Source organism: Mesoplodon bidens, assembly GCF_964165515.1.
Source record: "Mesoplodon bidens genome assembly, chromosome: 2".
Taxonomy (NCBI): domain Eukaryota; kingdom Metazoa; phylum Chordata; class Mammalia; order Artiodactyla; family Ziphiidae; genus Mesoplodon; species Mesoplodon bidens.
Window position 1 is genome coordinate 24,081,857 of NC_138177.1, and position 22,947 is coordinate 24,104,803.

At 33.6% G+C, this 22,947-nt stretch overlaps 1 protein-coding gene across 20 annotated transcripts in view; it reads right to left on the minus strand.

Annotated features, from left to right (window-relative positions):
- CDC42BPA (CDC42 binding protein kinase alpha) overlaps positions 1–22,947 on the minus strand; it is a 323,580-nt gene that overhangs the window by 254,222 nt on the left and 46,411 nt on the right. For all 20 annotated transcript variants that reach the window (XM_081225007.1, XM_081225002.1, XM_081224995.1 and 17 more), the window contains exon 2: positions 9,973–10,064. In XM_081225007.1, coding sequence (XP_081081133.1) covers positions 9,973–10,064 — 92 coding nt within the window. The remainder of the gene's footprint in view (positions 1–9,972; positions 10,065–22,947) is intronic.

Consider the following 22,947-nt stretch of genomic DNA (forward strand, 5'->3'; position numbering starts at 1 on the left):
TTCCATGAAACACAAAACTTACTGAAGCTGACAAAAGATGAAATAGAAAATTTTAATAGCTCTATAACCACCAAGAAGTTAAATTAGTAGGATTAAATGCCCCACAAGGAGAAACCCAAGTCCAGATGGCATCACTGCTAAATTTTATCAAGCATTTAAGGAAATAAATAAATAAATAAAAATAAATATACACAATTCTTTTCTGAAAAAGAGTAAACACTCCCCAATTCATTTTATAAGTCCAGCATAACCCTGATGTCAATATTTGACACAGACATGATAAAAAAAAGAAAATTATAGGTCAACATTCCCCATGAATATAGATATGAAAACAGTTAAAATATTAAGGAACTGAATAGAGCCATATCTCAAAAGGATAGTAAGTCATGACCAAATGGAGTTTATCCCAGGGATTAGTTTAATATTTGAAAATCAATCTATATAACACCAAAGGCATAATTCATGAAAGAAATAATTGACATATCTGATAAAGACATATCTGATAAAGGACTGTTATCTAAAATACACAAAAAAAAGAACTCTTGAAATTCAACAATAAGAAAACAAACCATTCCATTAAAGCATGAGTTAAAGATCCAATATACACCTGACCAAAGAAGATATACAGATGGCAAATAAGCATATGAAAAGATGCTCAACATCATCTAGGGAACTGCAAGTTAAAACAACCATGAGATACCACTACACGCCTAATAGAATGGCCAAAATTCAAAATACTGACAACTCCTAAATGTTGGTGAGGATGTGGAGCAACAGGAACTCTCATTCACTGCCAGTGGGAATGCAAAATGGTACAGCCACTTTGGAAGAGAGTTTGTTGGTTTCTTACAAAACTTAAATAATGCTCTTACCATACGATCCAGCAATTCTGCTCCTTGGTATTTATGCAAATGAATTGAAAATTGATGTCCACACATCACATCAACCTGCACATGAATGTTTACAGCAGCTTTATTCATAATTGCCAAAACTTGGAAGAAAACAAAGATGTCCTTCAGTAGATAAATGGGTAAATAAGCAGTGGTACATTCAAACAATGAAATATTATTCAGTGGTAAAAGCAACAAAAAGACATGAAGGAAACAAAATGCCTATTACCACGTGGAATAAGCCAATCTGAAAAGGCTACATTACTGTATGATTTCAACTCTATGACATTCAGGAAAAGGCAAAACTATGGAGACAGGAAAAAGATCAGTGGTGGCCAGAGGTTAGGGGAAGGAAGGGACGGATTGGCAAAGCACAGAGGATTTTTAAGGCAGTGAAACTATTATGTATAATACTAAAATGGTGGATAGGTGTAACTATACATTTGTCCAAACCCATACAATATATAATACAACACCAAGAGTGAACTCTAATGTAAACTATAGACTTTAGCTGATGATGTGTCCATGTAGATCCATCAGTTGTAACAAATATATCATGCTTGTGTGGTAGGTTGATAGTGAGAGAGGCTGTACATGTGCAAGGTCAACGGGTATATAGGAACTCTGTGTACTTTGCACTCAGTTTTGCTGTGGACATAAAACTGCTCTAAAAAAGCAAAGCCTATTAAAAAAGTCAATCAAAGTAGCCCACCGAATTTACAGAATAAAAGAGCAAATCCATATGATTATTAAATTCTCAGCAAACTAGTAATAGAAGACAATTTCTTCAATCAGATAAAGGGTTCCCTCAAAAACACCTACAATTAACATCATACTTACTAGTCAAACACTAAATCCTTTCTCCTTGAATTCAGGAATAAAGTAAGGATATATAACCTCATGACACCTATTCAACACTGTATTAGAGGTCCAAATTAGTATAATAAGTCACATAAAGAAACAGAATGTATAAAGTCTGGAAAGTGAAAAGGACAATATGATTGTCCTATTCTCAGACAATATGATTGTTTACAGAGAACAACTAAGAAAGTAGCAACCAAAACAACAAAAAACTATTTAAAAAATAATAAATGAATTTAGAAAATAAAGTCAGATACAAAAATAAGTGGTGTACATAGCACAGGGAGATCAGCTCAGTGCTTTGTGACCACCTAGAGGGGTGGGATAGGGAGGGTGGGAGGGAGATGCAAGAGGGAGGGGATATGGGGATATATGTACACGTATAGCTGATTTACTGTTATACAGCAGAAACTAACAAACCACTGTGAAGCAGTTATACTCCAATAAAGATGTTTAAAAAAAACGAGTGGTGTATCTACATACTAACAGCATATTATTTGAAATATAAAATTTTAAATATCATTTACCATAGCATCAAAAAACATTAAAAATTTAGCAATAAATTTAAGAAGTTATGAACAAGACCTGTACACTAAAATTACAAAAATTTTTTGAGAAAAATTAAAATAGACCTTAAAAGACAAAGAAAAATGCCTTGTTTATGGACTAACTAGTAGACTCAAGATTGTTAAGATGTCAGTCCTCACAAAATTGATCTATAAACTGAATGCAAACTCAATTTCAATACCACTAGGCTTTTATGCAAACTGACACAGTGATTCTAAAATTTATATAATAATGCAAAAGTCTTCAAATAGTTAAGACAATTTTGCAAAAGAACAAAGAAGGAGGACTTACACTCAGACTTCATTACATACTCTCAACTCTACAGTATAAAGCTACAGAATCAAGATTGTGTGGTACTGACATGAGAACAGACAAAGATATCAGTGAAATAGAATAGAAAGAGCAGAAGTAGTTCAACATTTGTATGGTCAACTGATTTTTTTGACAAAGGTACTGAAGTAATTCAATAGAGGAGAAACAGCCTTTTCAACAAATTGTGCTGAAACACTTGGATATCCATATGGAAAAAAATGAACCTTGATCCCTATCTCACAGCATACATGAATTAATTTGAAATGAATCACCAATCTAAACATAAGAGCTAAAACTATAAAGGTTTTAGGAAAAAAACATAGGTAAATATCTGTGACCTAGATATAAATAAGAATTTTTTACAAAGAACATGGAAAATAATAACCGTAAGAGAAAAACTGATAAAATTAAACCACCAAAATTTAAAACTTCTGCTCATCAGAAGACATTTAACAGGCAAGCTATGCAGCCTTTGAGAAAATATTGACAAAACATACATCTGACAAAAGACATTTATAAATATAAAATATAAAGAATTCTTAAAACTCAATGATGACACAAATACCTCATTTTTTTTAATGAGCAAAATATCTGAACATATACTTCACAAAGGAAGATATAAGAATGGTGAATAAGCACACAAAAACTCATTATTATGTTGATATATAACACAAATCCACATAACAATGCAATTTAAGACCATGAGATACTACTACACACCCATTAGAATGACTGAAATTTAAAAGACTAACAAAAAAATATTGGTGAGAACATGGAACTGGTGGGAATATAAAATGGTACAACCCCACTGGAAAAAATGTGCCAGTTTCTTTTAAATTTAAATATGCACCTACCACTTAACATAGCAGTTCCACTCCTAGGTATTTATCCAAGGAAAATGAAAATATATTTCCATAAAAACTTGTACAAGAATATTCACATCAGTTTTAATCCTAACTGCCAAAAATGAGAAACAATACAAATGTTCATCAATAGAAGAATAGTGGTATATGGTTTACTAATCAGCAATAAAAAGTATTACTACATTTGATCACAAGAATGGATCTCACAGACATTATTCTGAGCAAAAGAAGCCAGACACAAAAGAGTACATGTGGTATGATTTCCATTTATATGAAATTTTCAAACGGCCAAAACTAATCCATAGTTAAAATTTAGAACAGTGCTTGCCACTTGATGGAAGTTATGAGGAAGTAACAGGAAAAGGAACTTCTTAGGGTGATGGAAATGTTCTGTATCTTGATAAGGGTGAATCCATTTGTCAAAACTCATGGAATTGTACATATACAATTGGTGCATTTCAACATATATACAATTTACCTCAAAAGATGTAAACAAACAACCAAATAAAAATTGCACTCCTAGTCTAGATGGACTCGCCAGAGAATTTTTCCAAACATATAAGGAAATAATAATATTCTCAAACTCAGAAAATTGAGAAAGTGCAAATACTTCCCAAATTGTCTTATGAGCTAAGTGTAACATTTTAAAAATATAAGGAAGGGCCTCCCTGGTGGCGCAGTGGTTGAGAGTCCGCCTGCCGATGCAGGGGATACGGGTTCGTGCCCCGGTCTGGGAGGATCCCATATGCCGCGGAGCGGCTGGGCCCGTGAGCCATGGCCGCTGGGCCTGCGCATCCGGAGCCTGTGCTCCGCAACGGGAGAGGCCACAACAGTGAGAGGCCCGCATACCGCAAAAAGAAAAAAAAAAAAAAAAAAAAGTAAAAATATAAGGAAATTAAAAGATAGGTAAAATAAAGTTCAATCTTTTTCATGCACATAACAAAAAAAATGGTAAACAAAATATTAGTAAATCAAAACCAACAATATACTAAAAGAATACATAAGGAACAACTGGATTTATATAGTAATCCAACACTGGTATATTTAAAAATTAATCAATATTATTTCCACATTAACTAAATACAGAGGTCAAATCATATCATCAAAATAGATATAAAAAGAAGCTTTTGATAAAAGTTAACTCTAATGCATGATAAAAGCTCTCAACAGACTAGGACTAAAAGGAAAACTTCCTTTACCTAAAAAAGAGTAACTTCCTTAACCTAAAAAAAGAGTAAAAAAATTTTTTTAAAAAGCTGTTGCAAACTTCATACTTACCCCTGAAATCACAAACCAGAAAAAAATTGATTTTCAACAACTGAATTTAATATTTTAAGGAAGAAACTCTCTATTGTAATAATATAGGAAAAAGAAATAACAAGTATAACAAAAGAAAGAAAAAAAGCTGTCATTATTTGGAAATGGTATGATTGTGTACATCAAAAATTTTTTTAATTTATAAACTAGAATTAATAAGTTAATATATCAAGATGCTTAAATACAAGATCAATACAGAAAAATTAATTGTATTTCTAGTCTAGCAACATAGTTACAAAATGAAATCTAAAAATATCATTTACAGGCTCATCAACAAACATCAAAGACTGATAAATAAATTTAATGAAACATGAACAAGAATTCTACATTAAAAACTATTAAAAATTAATAAAAGTAACACACACAGGGTCACCTGATTCACAATGGAAGTTCCTTCACAATCAAATGTAGAAAAAGTAGTCTTTAAATAAATGATGCTGAGAAACCCACAAAGAATAAAATGAACCTTGACCTATAACTCACAAAACACAAAATAATACCAGACGGATCACAGACCTAAATGAAAAAGATTTTTTTTTATAGATTACATAAGATAACAGAGGAAAATATCTTCATGACCTTCAGTGTAGAAAATAACTTTTTTAACGAATACAGAAAAGCACTAATCATAAAGAAAAGCTTAGTTAAAGGTACTTCACCAAAACTAAGATCTTCTCTTCCATAAAAGATCTATACAGAGAGGGAAAAGCCAAGCCACAGACAGGAAGACATTTTGTTTAATACACACACACACACACACACACACACACACGCACACACACACTTCCAACAAAGGACTTGTATCTAGAATATACCAGTAAGTCAGACAACCTACCCACCTGCTCCCACTCCCCCAATCCCAAAATGTGCACTTATGAAAAAGGATATCTGGGCTTCCCTGGTGGCACAGTGGTTAAGAAGCTGCCTGCCAATGCAGGGGACACGGGTTCGAGCCCTGGTCCGGGAAGATCCCACATGCCACGGAGCAACTAAGCCAGTGCTCCACAACTACTGAGCCTGCGCCCTAGAGCCTGTGAGCCTCAACTGCTGAGCCTGTGTGCCACAACTACTGAAGCCCGCACGCCTAGAGCCTGTGCTCCGCAACAAGAGAAGCCACTGTGATGCGAAGCACCACAGTGAAGAGTAGCCCCCATTCCCACAACTAGCCTGTGCGCAGCAATGAAGACCCAATGCAGCCAAAAATAAATAAATAAATATTTAAAAAAAAAAAAAAAGAAAAAGGATATCCAAGTTATATGAAGTAATATGAAAATGGACAACTTTAAGAGTTATTAGGAAATGCAAAATGAAATCACAATCCAATACCACTACTCATCCACCAAAAAATGTCCAAAGTTTAAAAAATGACCCAAGTGTTGGTGAGGTTGTGAAGCAACTGGGACCTTAATACACTGTTGGTCGGAGTACAAATTGACAACCAATTGGGATATTATTTGGCACTACCAACTAAAACTAAATATGCCTAACATGCAACCCAGAAATCCCACTAGGGTTATATCAAACACAGATGAGTGCTTCTATCTCCCAAAAGACATATACATGAATATTCATAACAACATTATTAACAGTGGCCAAAAAGTATAAACTTGAATACCTACCAACACTAGTATGGGTAAAATACTTGTGGTATATTCATATAGAGGAATACTGTGAACCAATAAAAAACAAAACTGAATCACACAAGCATAATATTGAGCAAAAGAAGGCAGAAACAAAAGAATATATATTATATAATTCCGCTAATATAGCACTCAAAAACAGGCAAAATAAATCTATAATTATAGAAGTCAGAATAGATGGTTAATGAGAAGGTGGTTATCCACATAGAGGGGGCAATGGGAGTCTATCTTGATCTGCATAATAGTTACAGAAGTTCATGCAAATGTACAAATCCATTAAGCTATGTGTGTATATAACACAATTTTGTTAAGACCTCAAAATAAATGTATTTTCAGACAAAAAATGCAGATAATTTATCTCAGCAGACTTGGCAAAACACTAAAGGGAATTTTTAAGTCAAAAGGAAAATTATATCAAAGACAAGTATATGAATATAAATAAGTATGTGAATGTGAAGAGTAAGAAAAAATGTAAATACATGGGTAAAGCTAAAATGAATAGGGACACTATAATCATATCTTTGGGGGTTTCAAATATATGTAGAGCTAATGACAATGAAAGGTAAATTTGGGTAAATGGGAACTGGCAAAATACAAATTTACCAAGAATACAAGTGGCAATCTCTAGGGAACCCAATAAAAAAAGGTACAACTCAGAAATGAATAGAAGGGGGAAAGAATAATTTAAAATACTCAGTTAATCCAAGAATTGAGAGAAACATAATACAGAATGGACAAGACAAACAGAAAACAAATAGTAATATGTAATGTAATTACATTAAATGTCAACTGACTACACTCCAATTAAAGATAAGACATTAACAGACTACATCAAAAAATAAAAACTATATTCTATTTAACACTAAACATATAAAGTAATAGCTGAAACTAACAAGGTGGAGCAAGATATTTAATGCAGAAGACTAATAAAAAGAGCTAGAATCATTCTACTAACATCAGATTAAGTAAAGCTTAACTCAAAAAGCATTACTTAGAGATAACAAGGATCATTACATCATGATAAAAGAGTTAATCACTAGGGAGATATAATAACTTGATATTTGTTATCAGTGAAAAAAATAAAATAAGAAAGAAATAAGCAAATCCTCTCTCAGGAAATGAAATATCACACAGAGAAAACAGTTAAAGATATGGGAGATTTAAATAAGATTAATGTCTTTTACCTAACTAACATTTACAGAACACTGCACAGCAAATTTCAAAGACTTGAAATCACACAATGTATATTCTCTGACTGCTCCGGAATTACATTATAACTCAAAAACAGAAATATAACTAAAAACCCTCCAAATACTTAGAGATGGAGCAATAAACTTCTAAAATCATAGATCAAAAAAAAACTATGACAGAAATTTAAAATCACACTGGAAATCACATTGTATTTTGAGGAAATCTATAATGAAAATATGACATATCAAAACTTTGCTATAGCTAAAGCTGCTTAGAGGAAAAAGTATAGCACATTTGAGAAGATCTAGAAATCAATGTTCTAAGCATCTAACTCAAAAAGTTAGAAAAAGAACAGCAAGTTGAAACCAAAGGGAGAAAAGAACATTAAAATATAAAAGCAGGGCTTCCCTGGTGGTGCAGTGGTTGAGAGTCCGCCTGCCGATGCAGGGGACACGGGTTCGTGCCCCGGTCTGGGAAGATCCCACATGCCGCGGAGCGGCTGGGCTCGTGAGCCATGGCTGCTGAGCCTGCGCGTCCGGAGCCTGTGCTTCGCAACGGGAGAGGCCACAACAATGAGAGGCCCACATACCGCAAAAAAAAAAAAAAAAAAAAAAAGAAAAAAATATATATATATAAAAGCAGAAATTAATGAAACAGAAAACAAATCTACCACAGAAAAATACAAAGGGCAAAAGTTAATTCACTGAAAAAATAACAGAATTGATAAACCAAAACCACTAAGTGTAACAAATGAAAAAAATGAGAAGTGCAAACGACCAATATAGTAATAAATATGAAAAATCAGATGATATGGATGAACCTAGCAAAACTGACACATCTATACAAAATATCCAAATAGTTCAATTTCAATTTAAAAAATTAAATATATAATTTAAAACTCTCTCTCTAGGAACCTCCAGGCTCAAATGGCTTCACCAGTGAAATCTTCTAAGCATATAAGAAAGAAATAATAACAATGCTTCTCAAACTCCTCTAAAGAACAGTAGGGCCTCCCTGGTGGCGCAGTGGTTGAGAGTCCGCCTGCCGATGCAGGGGATACGGGTTCGTGCCCCGGTCTGGGAGGATCCCATATGCCGCGGAGCGGCTGGGCCCGTGAGCCATGGCCGCTGGGCCTGCGCATCCGGAGCCTGTGCTCCGCAACGGAAGAGGCCACAGGAGTGAGAGGCCCGCGTGCCGCAAAAAGAAAAAAAAAAAAAAAAACAAGAACAGTAAAAAAGGAAATACCTCCCTCTTTTTATGAGATCAGAATACCCAAGATACCAAAATCTGATCAGGATGTGATAAGTAGGAAAATGACAGGCAATTTCTCTCAAAGATCCAAAACACACACAACACACACAAATAGCAAACTGAGTCCAAAGGTAAATTAAAAGGATAATACATCCCAACAAAGTTGGCTTATTTTAGAAATGCAAGGTTAGTTTCACATTGAAAATAAACCAGTGTAACTCAACACATTAACAGAGTAAAGGAGAAAAGCCGTGAGTGTCTCAAAAGATGCTGATAAAGCATTTTATTAAAATCCAACACAATTCATGATTTTAAAAGTAAAATTAGCGAGGTTGCTGGGTATGAGGTCAATAAACAGAATTCAACTGTGTCTAACTACTAGCAAAAACAATTAGAAAATGAAACTTAACCAATAATTCTAATTAAAATGACATAAAGAATATCACATACCTAGGAATAAATCTGCTGAAAGATGTATACATCCACTCTACTGAATGGAAACTACAAATAATTAGTGGGTTAAATTTATAAAGTCCTAAATAAATGGAGGCATATACCATGTTCATGGATTGGCTGACTCAATATTGTTAAGGTGTCAATTATCTACAAAGTAATCTCTAGTTTCAGGGCAATCCTAATCAAAACTCCAGCAGATGTGTGGGTGCTGGGTGTGGATGTGGATTTTTAAGAGTAAGTAAAAACTGAAACACTTATTCTAAAATTATATGAAAATATAAAGGGCCAAGAACAGAGGAGAAGAGGGAGGAAGTTAGAGTATACACACTACCAGATATCAAGACTTCTTAAACTAAAGTAATTTAAGGCAGTGAGAGACAAACAGACCAATGGAACAGAAGAGAGTAGAGAAACATACTCAAACTTCAATGACATATGAAAAATAGAAATATCTTGGAAAAAAATTCCACGTAGAAAGACTTCATTCAGAAGTTTAATGATTTCTGATCAATGATATCAATTACAACACCAAGTAAATAATATTTCAGTTAAATTCTCTCACAGACTGTATAAAATAGCTTACAAAACAATTATCAGATCTTCTATAAAATTTTTATCTCTTACCTCTCCAAAAGCCCCTCGACCAATCACCTTTAATATTTCAAAGTCTTCTCTATGTAATCGCATCTGTTTCACTTTAGAAGTAAATGGTTTAGCTGAAACAAAAAGGCAACATCAATTACTTAATGAACTGTGATACAAATTATATATAAAAAATGTTATTTCTTACTTAAACAATAAAAATGAAAATAAGGATTAAGGATTATGCCAAAGTATTTAATAGTCTCATCAAACTATATTGAGAAGAAATAGATTTAATTTTCATATGATGTTTATTTCTTATATATGAATTATATTTTGGGTGAGAAACATATTTTAAACACCAAATAATGCAAAGTACTAGTGATGTACAAATGAGAACAATTTATTCTCATTTTAAACATTCCGTGTATTCTAACTCAATGCTAGGTACATATTTTAGCACAAAGGTCCAAGAAGTAAAAGCAAATTTCTTGGCACCAGAGAGAAATTCAGCAATCCCCACCATGTAAATTAATATTTGTCACACTCATTCATTTATTGATCATTTTAACATGCCTTTAGCAAGAGTTGACATTATACAAAGCATGGTGGCAATTACTCGAGTTTAAAACAAATATAATTACAATATGGTACCTTCATTCAAGAACTTCTCAGTCTTCAGAAATAGATACAGTATGCACACACATATAACACAGTAATGTGATAAAAGTTTCTAATAGAGATAAATACAAAGTGCTTCAGGATCAGTGAAAATGGAACCCTAATTCTCTTGTAAGAACACTAATGTTTCACAAAGGAACTAACATTGGATCTGGACCTTGAGGACTAAGTAGACTTCTGCTAATTTGCCTGTTTGCAATGTACTATAAATATTCCCAACAGAGGGAGCAATATAAGCAAATGAAGAGAGGCAAGAAAGTGAACTTGGGTGATAATGGTAAATAATCCACTCTTGTTATAGAATTAGAAGAAGAAATACAAAGAAATCAGGGCTAGAAAATGGAAAATGTAAATGGCCTTGGATGCCATGCAAGGAACTTAGACATTATTCTATTAATTATAGGGAACATATTGACATTTTTAAAAAAATTATAAAACCAATTACATGTTCTGCTGCCTCTAAGAGAAATTTAGACCTGTCTCCTTTCCTCCCCTCATGTCCCTCCTTCTCACACAAAAAGGAGTTAATACAATTAAATGGTCACTGTATATGGGTACAGCTCTCTTCTCCTTCCTACCATGCACGAGAATGTGGAAGATCAAAGGTATGTATTTGAGCATTAAGGGAAAGAGACACAGCAGGCCTTACCACTTGCTTTGGTCTAAAGGTATTTAGCCCTAACTACTGATACTTTAGAAAAGAGGAGTATTCCACATTGCAAAACCCAGTCTACTAGAGATTTCTGCATTGGTGTTTTAGATTATAAGGAAAGGAAATAGAGATTGAATCTCTATTTGGAATTCACACAACAGGAAAGATGATCAAAGAAACAGATCAAATTTGAATAAAGGTATAAAGGATCTCATACTGTAAGAGAGAGAAGATGTAAAACCATGGCAGCCAGTAAGTGAACATTTTGATAAAATGACCAAGACATCTTGGTTTTGAACAAACTGGACTGGACAAACGGTGAGACTGTGGCAACTGGGAATCAGTCAGGGTCCTAACAGGAAATAAATTATCCCAATCTGAGGAATGCTTATTTACAAATAGACTATTTACAAAGGTATAGGTGGCTTACAATGGAATGGCAAGGAATAGTGAAATCAACTTGAGACTAGTGTCCCTCCCTTTCCCAGCTTCTACACAAGCATATCAGAAATACTTGGTTAAGAATAGTACACATAGAATGTGTAAATTAAAAATAAAGATGTGGAGCCAGCCAGTGTGAGAAGAGTGCTAGTCTAGTTGCTAGCTAGAGCTGGAAAATATCACAAAGCAGCCTACAACATTACACTTAACAGTTCTTTATTTCTTTTCCTTCACTGTTTATTACCCTGACCCCCTCAAGATTTCCAAATACCTTAATCCAAATAGACGGTATGGTCTATTTCTTTGTCTCATTCTGACCCTAAATCCAAACAGCATTTCATCACAACTATGTTTATTCTTAAAGAATAATTCTGTGTATACCTTCCTCTGGGTAACATCCTACTTATCTAAGAGGTGACAAATCTAGGTATTTCAATCCTCTAAAACATTACTGTAAAGCAGGAAAAGAAACTGTTTTTTAAAACTAGAGTAACTGAAATACAATTCAGGTAAGCAAATGATTGTTGAAACAATCTTTTAGCAAGGTACAAAGGATAACAATATGTCAAAATATAAATGATGTTATCTTTCCATGCAATAGTATACACCCTGAAAGCACCAAGCAAATGAACACTGTTAAATCATGAATAATTAGGATTAAGGATTTTATCAGCTATCCACACTTTATGGGAGCCTATAGTATTAACATAAACTAAAAGAATAATCCTGTCCATTCTTTACTTCCTGGAACCTGCTAGTAAAAATCCCATTTCTTTGACATAGCAAAATTATTCTATTTTCAGATATTCAAAAATGAGTTAAGTCACAAATTTCTTCAGAAGGCTCATAGTTTACTAATTATTTATTCAATTCACTCAAAAAGTATCTTTGAATACCCGCTATATGCCAAGCATTTTATAAGATGTTAGAAGTACGAAGATAAATAAAATAGTCCCTGTTCTCAAGTAAACAAATTATGCAATAAGTGTTACTCTCCCATTTTAAATTTTCAGTGTGTTTAAAACAGACTTACACACAGAAAATTATGCTCACATTACAAGAAATGAGAGAAATGCAAATAAACTTACTGGTAATATTCTATTATTTAACAACCAAATATGCCAAAAAATAAAAAACCTGAAACCACCAAGTGTTTGCCAGAGTACGAATAACAGGTATTCTCACACATAACTGGTAGGACTGTTAATTACAACCTGTGTGGACAAGATTTGGTTTTCTTTTTCATTCTCTTAACATGACATTTTACTTAAAAAGATTTTAGAAGCTGATACATCTTTGTATACCTTGAGATAAACGTTACTTGGTTATAACATAATTTTTTAATATATAGATGAAATTGCTTTGTTTTGATTTTACTTAGGAATCTTACATTTGTGTTTATAAACAATTCTGGTTTACAATTATATTTTTTCTGTACTATCTTCATCTGGTTTGGTACCAATAATAAACCAACCTCATTAACTATGTTGAGTAGCTTCCTCTCCTTTTCTTTTCTCTAAAATAAAATAATTCCAGGTTTTTTAAAGATCTCAATGTGAAAAACAAAACTAAAAACCTTTTAGAAGACAATAAAGGAGACTATGAATATAAGGTCTGCTAAAACTTGCTAGTGAAACATCTTGCACGTGTCATTTTGTTGAATTTTTAATATTTAACTTCTTTTACACTGTCATTTTCATTTTTCTATGTCTACCTGTGACAACTGTATTAATTATATTTTTCTAAGAAATTATACATTGCATTGAAATTTTCAAATTTATTGGAATAGGGTGACATAATATTCTTTTCTTTATAAAACTCTACTATATGAATAGGTTTGATCCCTTTTTATTTACTAATATTATATATTTAGGTCTATTTTCATTATTTTTCTTTACTAATATTGCTGGAAAGTTTGCATGTTTTACAACTATTTTTCCAAATATACATTATTTAGATTTGTTTATCCTTTCTAAAATTCTGTGGAGTTTTCTCTTCTGTTTTAGTAGGTTCTTACCTGAATTTACGTAAAATTTCAAAAAAGTAAATAAAGGCTAATGTTAACCTTCGGCTCTCACCCACCAAAAAATCAATATAGCCATACTGATATTAGATGAAAGAGGTATTGGGTGGGGAGGCATTAGTGGAATAGAAATTAAAAGGAGTCATACATAATGATTAAAAAAAAAAAAAACAGCTGAAATTAACCAGGAAACAATAAGTCTAAACATGTATACACCCAACAACATAACCTCCAAATGTGTAAAGCCAAATTGACAGACATAAAAGAAGAAACAAACTCACCTTCCTAAAGGGAGATTTTACTCTCTCTCTCAGTAACTCATAGCTCAAGCAGACCAAAAAACAAACAATTTTTTTAGTGTATTGAGTGGCATACATGTAACACTCCACCTAAGAGTTGAAGAATTAATTTTCAAACACACACTGAACCTCTACAAATTTTTATAATATGTAAGGCATAAAACTACCTCCAACAAAATTCAAAGTATTGGGAACACAAAAATAAAATTCTATGAGTACTATGCAATTAATACAATTAGAAATCAAGAACAGAAAGACCAGAGGAAAGCCCATAAGCTCTGAAATCTGACAATAATTTTGAAGAAGAAAGTAATAAGGTAATTAGAAAATATTCAGAACTACTTAGTAATAAAAATATTACATATCAAAACTTCTAGAATATAACTGGGGGGGAGGGGAAAACCCTCAATATTTATACTGGGAAAGAAGGAAGGCTGAAAATTAAGTGTCAAATATGTTAAGGTCAGACCAAGAGACTAAAATCAAAGTAGAAGGAAGAAAACAAAAATATGAGGAAAAAAATTAAATCAATTAATTAATTAATATCACTTACAACTACACATCTGCCAAAGACAGATAACTGGACTCTAATCACAAGTAATCAGACAAACTTAAATTGAGGAACAATCTATAAAATAACTGTCCTGTGGTATGACAAGTTTCAAGACACACCAAGGACACTGAAAGATAAAAAAATGTCTAAAGAACTGCTCCAGATTAAAAGATTCTAAAGAGACATTAAAACTAAATGCAGAATTCCCTGGCGATCCAGTGGTTAGGACTCTGCCCTTTCACTGACAAGGGTGCGGGTTCTACCCCTGGTTGGAGAACTAAGATCTCACAAGCCACACAGCATGGCCAAAAAATAAATAAATAAAATAAAATAAAAACTAAATGCAAGGCTTTCCTGGTGGCGCTGTGGTTGAGAGTCCGCCTGCCGATGCAGGGGACACGGGTTCGTGCCCCAGTCAGGGAAGATCCCACATGCCGCGGAGCAGCTGGGCCCGTGAGCCATGGCCGCTGAGCCTGCGCGTCCGGAGCCTGTGCTCCGCAACGGGAGAGGCCACAACAGTGAGAGGCCTGCGTACCGCAAAAAAAAAAAAAAAAACAACTAAATGCAATGCGAATAATGGACTGGAACTCATAGCCAAAAATAAAAAATAAACATTGCTATAAAGGATATTATTGGGATAACTGGTGAAATTTCAATATTAAATATGTATTATATAATACTGTATCAGGGTTAAATTTGCTAAATTAATAATTGTACTGTGGAGATATCTAAGAGAATGCTTTCATTTCTGAGAAAACAGATGTCGAAGTATGTACAGGTAAGGAGTCAAGATATCTATATACATAAGAATGAACACAGATCCTTATTTTATACCAAATACAAAAATTAACTCAAAGTGCATCAAAGATCTCAACTTAAAAGATAAAACTATAAATACCTGTAAAAGAAAACATAGGGGGAAATCTTCATGGCATTGGATACAGGCAATAAAAGAAAAAAATAGATAAACTGGATTCATCAAAATTTAAAACTTTTGTACATCAAAGGCTAGTATTGAGAGAAATTAAAAAACCTACAGAATGGTGAAAAATATTTGCAAATCATATATTTGAAAAAGAATTAATAGAACATATAAAGAACTCCTACAAGTCAACAATTAAAAAACAGCCCTATTAAAAAATGGGCAAAGGTTTGATTAAATATTTCTCCAAAGATACACAAATAGCCAAAAAGCACATGAAAAGTTACTAAACACCAATAATTAGGGTAAAAAAATATTAAAAGTAAGCAAAAACTGAAACACTTATTCTAAAATTATATGGAAATATGAAGTGAGCTCACAATCTAAAAATTTAAACCACATGAGGAAATAGTCCACCATAGTGTAAAGTAGGCAATCGAAACAAACAGGAACATTAGTACCCCCAAGAACTCAAGAGAACAGTACGATCTAAAAAACACCATAAAATAAGTGGGTGATGATGACTAAGAGACAGAATATAAATGATAAAACAAACAGATATGAAAATCTACCCCAAAAATATCAAGAAATTACAGGTATAGTCATTGAAATTTAATGTTATTTTAAATACTAACATGTGCATATATGATAAAATAATGAACTTAAATCACCAATTTACTTCTCTATATACTGTTTATAACTACTCAAACCTTATTTTAAAAAAAAACCTCTTAATCAATAACTCAAAAAAGGGGGGGGGGGTTTACAGAGAGATCAGACTACTTCAAGAATATGGTATAAGGCTATGAACTCCTCCTGCCAAAGAAAAAGCACATATACATCAAATTTTATATCTCATACAGAAAGATTACTAGATACTTCATAATCCTAGATTAAGAAATGATGTTCTACAAATGTATGGATACCAAGGGGGAAAGGGGTGGGGTGGGAGGAATTGGGAGACTGGGATTGACATATATACAGTACTATGTATAAAACAGATAAATAATGATAACCTACTGTATAGCACAGGGAACTCTACTTAATGCACTGTGGTGTCCTAAATGGGAGGGAAACCCAAAAGGGAGGGGATATATGTATATGTATGGCTGAATCATTTTGCTGTGCAGTAGAAGCTAGCACAACATTGTAAAGCAACTATACTCCAATAAAAATTATTTTAAAATAAAAGAATAGAACTACCATACAACCCAGCAATCCCACTACTGGGCATATACCCTGAGAAAACCATAATTCAAAAAGAGTCATGTACTACAATGTTCATTGCAGCTCTATTTACAATAGCCAGGACATAGAAGCAACATAAGTGTCCACCAACAGATGAATGGATAAAAAAGATGTGGCACATACATACAATGGAAGATTACTCAGCCACAAAAAGAAAGGAAATTAGGTTATTTGTAGTGAGGTGGATGGACCTAGAGTCTGTCATACAGAGTGACGTAAGTCAGAAAGAGAAAAACAAATACCATATGCTAACACATATATATGGAATCTAAAAGAAAAAAATGCTTATGAAGAACCTAGGGGCAGGACAGGAATAAAGATGCAGATGTAGAGAATGGACTTGAGGACATGGGAAGGGGGAAGGGTAAGCTGGGATGAAGTGAGAGAGTGACATGGACTTATATATACTACCAAATGTAAAACAGATAGCTAGTAGGAAGCAGCCGCATAGCACAGGGAGATCAGCTCAGTGCTTTGTGACCACCTAGAGGGGTGGGATAGGGAGGGTGGGAGGGAGATGCAAGAGGGAGGAGATATGGGGATATATATTTATATGTATAGCGGATTCACTTTGCTATAAGGCAGAAACTAACCCACCATTGTAAAGCAATTATACTCCAATAAAGATGTTAAAAAAAACCCACAAAAATAAAATAAGATAAAATTCTCACACACCTAAGAAAAAAGAAAATATAAATATAAAAAAATAAGTTAAAAAAAGAAATCATGTTCTAAAAGATATTAAGTATGTAGACATATTAAACCAAATTACATGTCATCACAGAAAATATCACCTGATTTTAAAAAATCAGCCTTTTAAGCCTGAGAATGTCATTTTCCACATTCCCAGCATCAATAAATTCTACTTCCTATGACACACTAGAAGGAGCTAGAAACTAGACAGGGTGAACTTATTGTACAGATTTAAAACATCTTTCTTTACAAAATCTTTCTTTCCTTACAAAATATTTCTTTAAAATAAAAACAGGTGGTGAGCCAGATTTGTCCAATGGTGTCATAGCTTCCTGAACCCTGGACCAACAAAACAATGAAACAGAAATAAGTTCAGTTATTTGCACACATATACCTAAATGAATGCATAGGAAAAGAGTCTAAAAGGATATAGGCCAAACAATTAATACAGAGAACTTCTGTGAAAGAGAATGGACATAGGGCACAGAAAAGGAGGGACTTTCACCTTTACTACTGAAAGCAGAGAAACATTTGGTTAAAAATACGGAATCTGAGGTCAGACAGACCTGAGTTCAGGGTTAGGGTTTGTCACTTATTAGCTATATGATCTCATACTAGTTACTTATCTTTTATGAATCTCATTGCAAAATGGAAATAATAGAACCTAAGTCAACAGGTTGGTTGTTTTTTCAGTTTTATTTTGTGGTAAATATATATAACATAAAATATGTCATTTTAACCACTTTTGAGGGTACATCACTGGCATTAATTACATTCACAATGTTATACAACCATCACTGCTTTCTATTTCCAAAACTTTTTCATCACCCCAAACAGAAACTCTGCAACTATTAAGCAACTGTTCCCCATTCCCCTTTTGCCCCAGCCCCTGGTAAACTCTATGATCTACTTTATTTCTCTCTGATTTTCCTGTTCTAGGTACCTCATATAAGTGGAACCATATAATATGTGGCTTATTTCTGGCTTATTTCACTTAGCATAATGTTTTCAAGGGTCATCCAGTTGTAGCATGTATCATAACTTCATTCCTTTTTAGGGCTGAATCATACTCCATTGTGTGTGTGTGTGTGTGCACGTGTGTGTGTGCGTGTGTGTGTCACATTCTTTTATCCATTCATCAGTTAATGAACACTTGGGTTATGGTGAATAATGCTGCTGGAAACACTGGAATACAGTACTTTCGTGCTGTTGTTGTGTTGTTTTACAATTAAATAAGAACATAAAATACTTAACATGATATTTCATGTATATAAAGGCTCAATAAATGCTAATTACACTTATATATTGTTTGAATGGTTTAAATAAACCTGTGTTCATGTATTGGGTTGGCCGAAAAGTTAGTTTGGGATTATGGAAAAACCCAAACAAACTTTTTGGCCAACCCAATATAACATGTAAATTTTTAAAAAGAATTACTCCTAAGAGCATGATCTGATGGTAAAACAATTATATAACTAAAGAAAGAATGTGTCCAGGAGGACGATATTGATCAGGAGACAATATCTGTGAGTGAGAAACCTAAGTAGTAGTCTTTCATGCACAGTAGATGGGGAGGCTGACAAATTAACAAAATATTAATCCACTTGACATGTCATTCCTGCCATGGGCTATCAGAACTTAAATCCATTAGAGTAATTATCCTTATTCCAACTCCATTCTTCAGGCAAACTTCTAATAAAATATTTTCTGCAAGAAAAAAAAAGCACCAGTAGGGCTGACACAACTAACTCCAATGCTCAATAGATATATTCTTTATTGTAAATCACTAAATTAGCATTCTAAATTCACCTACTTTGCTTCCTATAAGACTAGCAAATATATTAGCATCCCTAATTTGATCAATTCTATAAGGTTGAGTCTCAAATTCACCAATAAAATGTCTTCATTAATCATTTAATTCTACATTTAATTCTTTATTGAGTTCCTGTTCAGTACCAGCCACTGTGCTAGAAATGACTAGTTACTTAGTCTTCCCATAGTAACAATTTACTCTCATCACATACTTCTTTCAAATATCTTCAGTTATCACCACTATTAATAATGAATAAATAAATAACAGGTTCACAGGAAATTTTAAATAACAGTTTTATGAGAAGTGAATCTCAAAAAAGAGAAAATATAGACATTATATAAATTTATTTCCACTCAGCTGGTGAAAACACTACTATAAAATGGTGTTTTAAAATTATTCCATATGTTTAAAATATGACAAAGTAAAAAAAAATAGTTTGGCCACTTTGTTTATATTTTTTACATGTTTTTAAAACATTTAAAAAGAAATATGAAGGGTCTTGTTTTACCAGCTATTAAAAATGTATTAAAAAATATCAGTCTAGGGACTTCCCTGGTGGCACAGTGGTTGGGAGTCCTCCTGCCAATGCAGGAGATGTGGGTTAGAGCCCTGGTCCGGGAAGATCCCACATGCCTCAGAGCAGCTGGGCCCGTGTGCCATAGCTGCTGAGCCTGCGCTCTGGAGCCCGTGAGCTGCAACTACTGAGCCCACGTGCTACAACTACTGAAGCCTGCATGCCTAGAGCCCATGCTCCGCAGCAAGAGAAGCCACCACAATGAGAAGCCCGTGCAACGCAATGAACAGGAGCCCCCCCGCCACTCACTGCAACTAGAGAAAGCCCATGCGCAGCAATGAAGATCCAACGAAGCCAAAAATAAATAAATAAAATATTTTTTTAAACGTATCAGTCTAAATATAGATAGATTATCTAAAAAACAACCTATGTATACCACAAATTTATTAGAATAGGACATTTTTATGTTCTTGGGATGAGGAAGAACTTTTCTAATCATATGCCAAAAGCAAAAACTCTAAAGGAAAAGATAGAAAGATTTAACAAAATTTTAAAGTTACATTATTAATTGAAGTATAGTTGATTTACAATATTATATTAGTTTCAGGTGTACCACAGTGATTCAGTATTTTTGCATATTATATCCATTATAAGTTATTACAATATAATGGCTATAATTCTCTGTGCTATATGATATATCCTTGTTGCTTATCTAAAAGTTATAGATTTTTTAATTCTCTGAGTAAATTTAAAAGACAATTATACTACAAACAGGGAAAATACCTGTAAACTGTGAAGGTCAAAGGGTTGCTATTCCTAAAATTCAAAGAGCTCTTGCAATGTAGTTAGAGAAAAAAGAACTTTATAATAGAAAATGGGGCAAACGGTAGGTAATTTTTTTTAATAACTTGATTTTAAAACATACATTTAAAAAGCCTTAAATCAAATATATCAACTAATTAAGAGCTCGGTCTTCACAGTTTGGATCCTGAGTTCCAAACCTGACTGTAATTGAATAGCTATGTAATACTGGATAAGTTTCTTAACCTAATTCTCAGTTTCTTTATGGAGACTATTTATTAACCCAAAGGTACTGGCAAAATAAGGTAAGTATTTTATAAACAGATAAGATGGAAACATCCAAAAGGCAAGACGTGGCTAGAAGATGATTGATAAAAATGGTAAGGAGCTCAAGTTAAAATGAAAAGAATGAAAATGAAATGAAAAGAATGGAGACTTCAGGAGAACATCTTTTCCTGCTAAAATCTTTGAGTGTGAGACACACAGGTGTCATTTATTTGTATAGTAACACCTATGTCACATTCAAAGTTTCTTAGGAATTCTCGAGCTGATAAGCACTAATGAAAAAGAAGGGACAGATGAAGGAAAAAGACATAAATGACCCAAAGCCATCCGAAACAGCACAGCCATGGAGAGATGATCAATTGGGGTGGGGGGACTGACTTCGTTAGGTTTCAAATATTCACATATACAAAAAAAAAAAAAAAAAAAAGGAAGGGGAAGTAGGGAGAAGGGAGAGAAGGGAAAGGACAAGGAGGAGAAAGAGAAGGGGGAGAAGGAGGAAGAGGAGGAGGAAGAAGAGATTTCCCCACAATTCCCCAAACTGTGAATTTGTGAGGAAAAAAAAAAAGTCTTACAGAAAGTATATAGAATTAGATATATTTGGGTTTGCAGCAATTCTGTAGTAGATATCTCCTGAATGGCAGATAAGAGACAATAATATATGGTACAGGGAAGGGAAAGGAGGGGTGGTAAGGGGTAAAAGAGAAGAACCTAGTGGCCATAGCTCTACTAAACCCTCCCCCTCCCCCACTCCTTACAATGGCTATGATCCAGGAGACACCTGATCCAAGCTATCTCAATTAGAGTCCCTCTCTCTCTCAAAAGAAATACAGACTAGGAATCACAGGAGAGCATCTTTGGGAGAAACATAAAAGACAGTGATTAACTTCACAGTTTGATAACTTACATGTGTTAAGTTTCAATTGGGTAACCTCTAAAGGAAAAGAAATGGAATGTTTGTCAATCAAACAAGTAGAGGGGAAAATTGATTCAGGAAAATAAACTGAATTAATCCAAAAGATAGTAAGAACATATGAAAAAATAAATATTTTGAAAGTTTTTTGTAAAAAGGAAAAAAAATGGTAGAGGGGCTTCCCTGGTGGCGCAGTGGTTGAGAGTCCGCCTGCCGATGCAGGGGACGCGGGTTCGTGCCCCGGTCCGGGAGGATCCCACATGCCGCGGAGCGGCTGGGCCCGTGGGCCGTGGCCGCTGGGCCTGTGCGTCCGGAGCCTGTGCTCCGCAACGGGAGAGGCCACAGCGGTGAGAGGCCCACATACCGCAAAAAAAAAAAAAAAAAAAAAAAAAAAAAAAAAATGGTAGAAATAAATCCAAATAATTCTGTATTTACAATAAATGTAAATGGCCTGTTACAGTCAAAATACAAAGATTTCACACTGAGAGAGAAAAATCCAGTCAGATGCTTTTCCAAAAAACATCAAAACACAAGAATACAGAGAGAATGAAAATAAAAGGATGGAAAAACAAACCACATAAATAACCAAAATAAAGCCACATTATTTATAATAAGGGAAAAAAAGAGGAACTGTAGGGCAAAAATCCTAACTAAAGATAATGATTGTCATTACATGAAAGGTGAAAATCATCATGAAAATAAAATAATTCTACATTTCATCATTTAATTAATCTAGTATTACTCAAAGTATATAATCAGCAAAAACTGAGAGAGTTACATGAAAAAACTGGAAAATACCCCATCAAGATAGATAACTTTAATACATAATAATTTATAGGTGAAGCAGACAAAAATCTAAAAATCTAAATAACAAGTTGGGTCTACTGGACACAAACAACTGCAGGAGAAACATTATTTTGAAAAACATGTGGAACATTTATATACATGGAACAAATACTAGGCCATGATAGAAATAAGTTGGAAATTTTTTAAAATAATAACTTTTTTTAAAGCATTTGGAAATTAAAACACACCTCTAAACAACTCATAGTTCAAAGAAGAAAACAGAAATAGGAAATAAGAAAGCATTTAACATGGAACAATAATAAAAAGGCAACATATCAAAATGTGTGGGATGTACCTACAGTGGTACTTAGAAATCTAAAGCCTTAAAATTTATAT